Here is a 4,392-nt window from a genome sequence, read left to right as displayed (position 1 = left end):
ATAAACCCTATAAGACATAAAAGTCAATGAGGTTTTAACCTTTAAAAAAGATCTCCATTTCATTATTAAAATACAGTTTTGTGAAGAAAACTTCATTTTTAATGCAATTGACAAAAAAATATCTAAAAAGGCCAAATTAAAGGCAAGATTACTGGTGCCTATAAGAGGAATAAGTTTTTCTCAAAATCAAGAACATATTTGAAACCAAAGTATGCATACCTTTCCATGCAGATCACATGTAGTAAGTAACTGGAGTGGTTACGTTAAAGTCAGAAAGTAAAAATGCTTTACGAAATGATTTACAAAAAGACACAGAAAAAATGCTTTATTTTACAGTGAATAGATCTTTATTGAGTACCAATTAATTCCAAAGCATTTCAATTGCCTTATTAATATTGAGGGGAAAATGTCCATGAAGGAAAGTCTATGTGGTTTACTGGAATCATTTTCTTACTTTTCTAAACATAGAAGTCTGGTTTCCAGTGGCCATGGCTTTCTTCAGTGCCTCTTTCACGTCCTTGTTCCTGAGGCTGTAGATCAAGGGGTTCAACATGGGGATGACGACTGTGTAGAAGACAGAGGCCATCTTATCAGTGTCAAGAGAATGTTCAGAGCTTGGTTGCAAGTACATGAAGATGAGGGTTCCATAGAAAATGCTCACTGCCATCATGTGGGAGCTGCACGTGGAAAAGGCCTTGCGTCTTCCCTCAGCTGAGCGCATCCTCAAGATGGCAGAAATAATGAACATGTAGGAGACAGAAACGATGAGAACAGAAGAAATGAATGTGACTCCAGCACAGGCCAAAATTGACAGCTGCTTGGAGTGAGTGTCTGAGCAAGTCAGCCTGAGTAGAGGCATGTCATCACAGTAGAAGTGATTGATGATGTTGGAGTGGCCATAAGAGAGGCGGAAAGTAAGGATAGTGTGAAATAGTGCCATCAAGAAGCTGTAGCTGTAGGGCACAGCCACAAGCTGAATGCAGATTCCTGGAGACATGGTGACCATATAGAGTAGAGGGTTACAAATGGCTGCATATCTGTCGTAAGCCATGGAAGCCAGAAGCAGACACTCTGACACCATGAAGGTGAGAAAGCATCCCAGCTGAGCAGCACATGCATTGAAGGAGATGATGTTTTGGGTATACAAGAAATTCCCAAGCATCTTGGGCGTAATGACAGATGCATAACAGAAGTCAACAAAAGCCAGATTGCTGAGGAAGAAGTACATGGGCGTGTTGAGTCTTGCATCTGTTCTAATGACCAGGATCAAACCCATGTTACCCACAGCTGTGAAAAGATAGATGGATAAAAATACCACAAAGAGAGGCATCTTCAGCTCCTGGCGATCTGTGAGGCCAACAAGAATGAACTCTGTCACCGGGGTGCAGTTTGTCTGAGCCATGAGTCTTCAGGACATCTATAAGACCAAGTAAAGGCCAAGTGTGTATCATTACCTTGCATCTTTTAAAAAATATATATATTTTTTTTATTTTACGTGTATGCGTTTTATGCCCTCATGTAGGTAAGTGCATCTATCTTCTGAAATGCCCGTAGAGTACAGAAGAGGCTGTAGGATCCCCTGCAACTGAATTTACAGACAGTTGTTACTGCCATGTGGGTGCTGGGAATCGAACCCGGGTCTTCTGCAAGAACAACCAGTGTTCTTAACCACTGAGCCATCTCCTAAATGGTACTTTTTGTTATTTCTCCCTTTATATAGGGATTATTACTTTTCTGGGAATCTGGAAATGGCACAGGCTGCAAGAGAAGATATGTATCTAAAAGGAATACTTCTTTTCCTATTCTATTTTTTTAAGTATATTTTTATTGATTCTTCATGAGTTTCACACAATGTATTTTGATCACATTCAGACTTCATTCCCCATCTCCAATCTCGCCTTACTACCTCCCCCAACTTCATGTCCTCTCTATTATTATTTGTCTATTTTTTAGGGTCTAACAAGTCAGTCATTAGTATAAAGTTAAAGTAGAGACTGTAAGCCTTGTCTTTTTCCAGGTTTAGATTTTGATTACTACATTGTACATAGCACACCAGCATCTTTGTCTCCTTTTTTGATTTTTTTGTGAGGCAGGGTCTTGCTGTATAACCTATACTGTGTAAAAACTCAGAATCTTCCTGCCTCAGTCTCCCAAGTGCTGGGATTATAAGCAAACCCCACTTGACTAACATTCTCTCTAAAACATGAAACAAAGATTCCTTTTCTGCCCTCTCTCTTAACTTTACATCTAAAAATATTTTCTTACAAAAACATACATTGTTTTACACTGTTTGAGATTACTCTAAAAATAAATACATTAGTAAAAAAAATCTGTCTCCTTATATTTCCACCAAATACCCTAATAGCTGTGTGTTAACAGCTATCATTCAATTTATCAGAACAAATTTTTATTATTTTAAATCAATATCTATTAGGTGATGTTTATATATGTTACATCACAGCACATAATGACTTCCAAGTTATAGTTACTCCCTTCAATTTTATCCTAATTGTCTACCTTGAGACCTCAAGTGTGATTAAAGCCAATGATGTTCTATTGTCCAGTGACAACAACATAGAACATAGGGGAATAAAGGCCTAGGGAGGAATATGTTTGGAATCTCTATATTATTTTTAAAATATATAACTATATATTATTTTTGAGATTTCCATATATAAATATTGTATTTCCATCATTTTTATTCTTCCCAGTTCTCTTCCAAACTTCCACAAACCCCTACACTCTCTCAATTTCTTGTCCTCTTCTTGAATATTATTGTTACATACACATACATTTATAAATATACATATTTATTCATATACGTAAATGTAATAATTCCACTTAGTGGTACTCGTGTACATATATGTGTTTAGGGCTGATCATTTGGAATGATACACCCTACCACACAGCTAGTCCCTAGAGAAAACTGGTTCAGCATCTATTGATTGCCTGTAGCTCTTCATCTGGAGGTGGGAGTCCCTGAAACTTCCCCATCCTTATTGGCATATCAACTGGTTTTGTAATTATGTAGCTCTTAGACTATCATGCTGTAGAGATTTCATGGGTTCAGCTTCCTTCTCTATTTTCTTGTTAAGAAAGCCATTTTGAACTACAAACAACATAGAAGAAAAGATAAAATGAAAATAAACTTTTCATTGATAGTATTCTCAGAATCAAATGTGTTTCTTTTTCCTTACCAAGAATTAAAGAAACACTTTTTTACATGATACTAGGAGACTGTTGACTCTATCCAGAATAATGCTGTCATTTTGTAAGTTTATATGCTGTTTTGTACTCTACTATAGAATGTTATGTTTAATCCAAATAAGGCTTAATGAGGTCCTAAAATTGGATTAATAATCTAGCAGATATATGCAAATTTAAAAAATATAGACTCTGGTCTCCTGCTCACCACATAATTTTGTCTGCAACCACACAAGTGGATAAGCAACTGGCTGTGTACAGGTCCTAGCGATTTCTCCCACTCTGCTTTGGAACCACGGTCATAATTATTGTATGATTTATTTTTCCCCTGCTGATGGGGAAGATATTTTAATTTTGAGTCATAATTTACCACTATGTAATAAAAGTATAAGTCTGATGTAAAGGAGGCTGACGAAAGTTTATGAAGAGACAGTGACAGAGACCAGAGAGAACAAAAGCTTTATCCTCTTTCTTCTACAGTTCTGGTCTCTTTTTCTCATCACTTGTGTTTCTCCTCCTGTGAATCACAAAAAACTGAAATTTGTGCATATAAAGTATGTTATGTTGTACTAAAAGTAGCATGTACCTTTTCTTTAAAAATGAATATATCTTGAGGCTGGAGAGATGGCTCAGTGGTTAAGACCACTGACTGCTCTTGCAGAGGACCTAGGTTTGATTTCAGCACCCACATGCCTGCTAACTCCAGTTCCACTGGATCTGATTCCATCTTCTAGCCTCTGAGGGCATTGCACAACATATGAGCAGGCAATGAAATCATACATATAAAATAATAAATAAAATATTTTTTAAAGTGAATATATCTTTTCACACTGCCCTCTTGGGTAGTTTTTTTACAGCATTAACATATTCAATAACAATTTCTAGAGCAAAGATGCATCTCTTTCAAAATTGGCTGCAAATTTTTAGGTTCACAGTTGAATTAATACAGTTATAAAATATTGAACTCAGTATTAACCCTATAAGACATAAAATTGAATGAGGTTTTAACCTTTAAAAAATATCTCCTTGTCATTTTAAAATATACTGTTTCATACAGAAACACTCATTTTTTTGTCTTTTTGAAGCAGGGTCTCCTGTAGCCCCAGCTGTCCTGGAACTCACTATGTAGACCAGGCTGGCCTTGAACTCACAGAGCTCTACCTGTCTCTGCCTCCCAAGTGCTGGGAC

General features: G+C 36.7%; 1 protein-coding gene across 1 annotated transcript; it reads right to left on the bottom strand.

The window, feature by feature from the left end:
* Positions 1–442: 442 nt before the first annotated feature.
* On the bottom strand, positions 443–1,402 carry LOC103736586 (olfactory receptor 1044-like). Its single transcript, XM_008836093.1, has one exon. The coding sequence runs from the start codon at positions 1,400–1,402 to the stop codon at positions 443–445; it is 960 nt and encodes a 319-aa protein (XP_008834315.1).
* Positions 1,403–4,392: the final 2,990 nt, after the last annotated feature.

This window comes from Nannospalax galili, unplaced genomic scaffold (genome assembly GCF_000622305.1).
Source record: "Nannospalax galili isolate Female #2095 unplaced genomic scaffold, S.galili_v1.0 scaffold337, whole genome shotgun sequence".
Classification (NCBI taxonomy): domain Eukaryota; kingdom Metazoa; phylum Chordata; class Mammalia; order Rodentia; family Spalacidae; genus Nannospalax; species Nannospalax galili.
The sequence above is the reverse complement of the archived record's forward strand: the minus strand, read 5'-3'. Positions and strand labels throughout refer to the sequence as shown.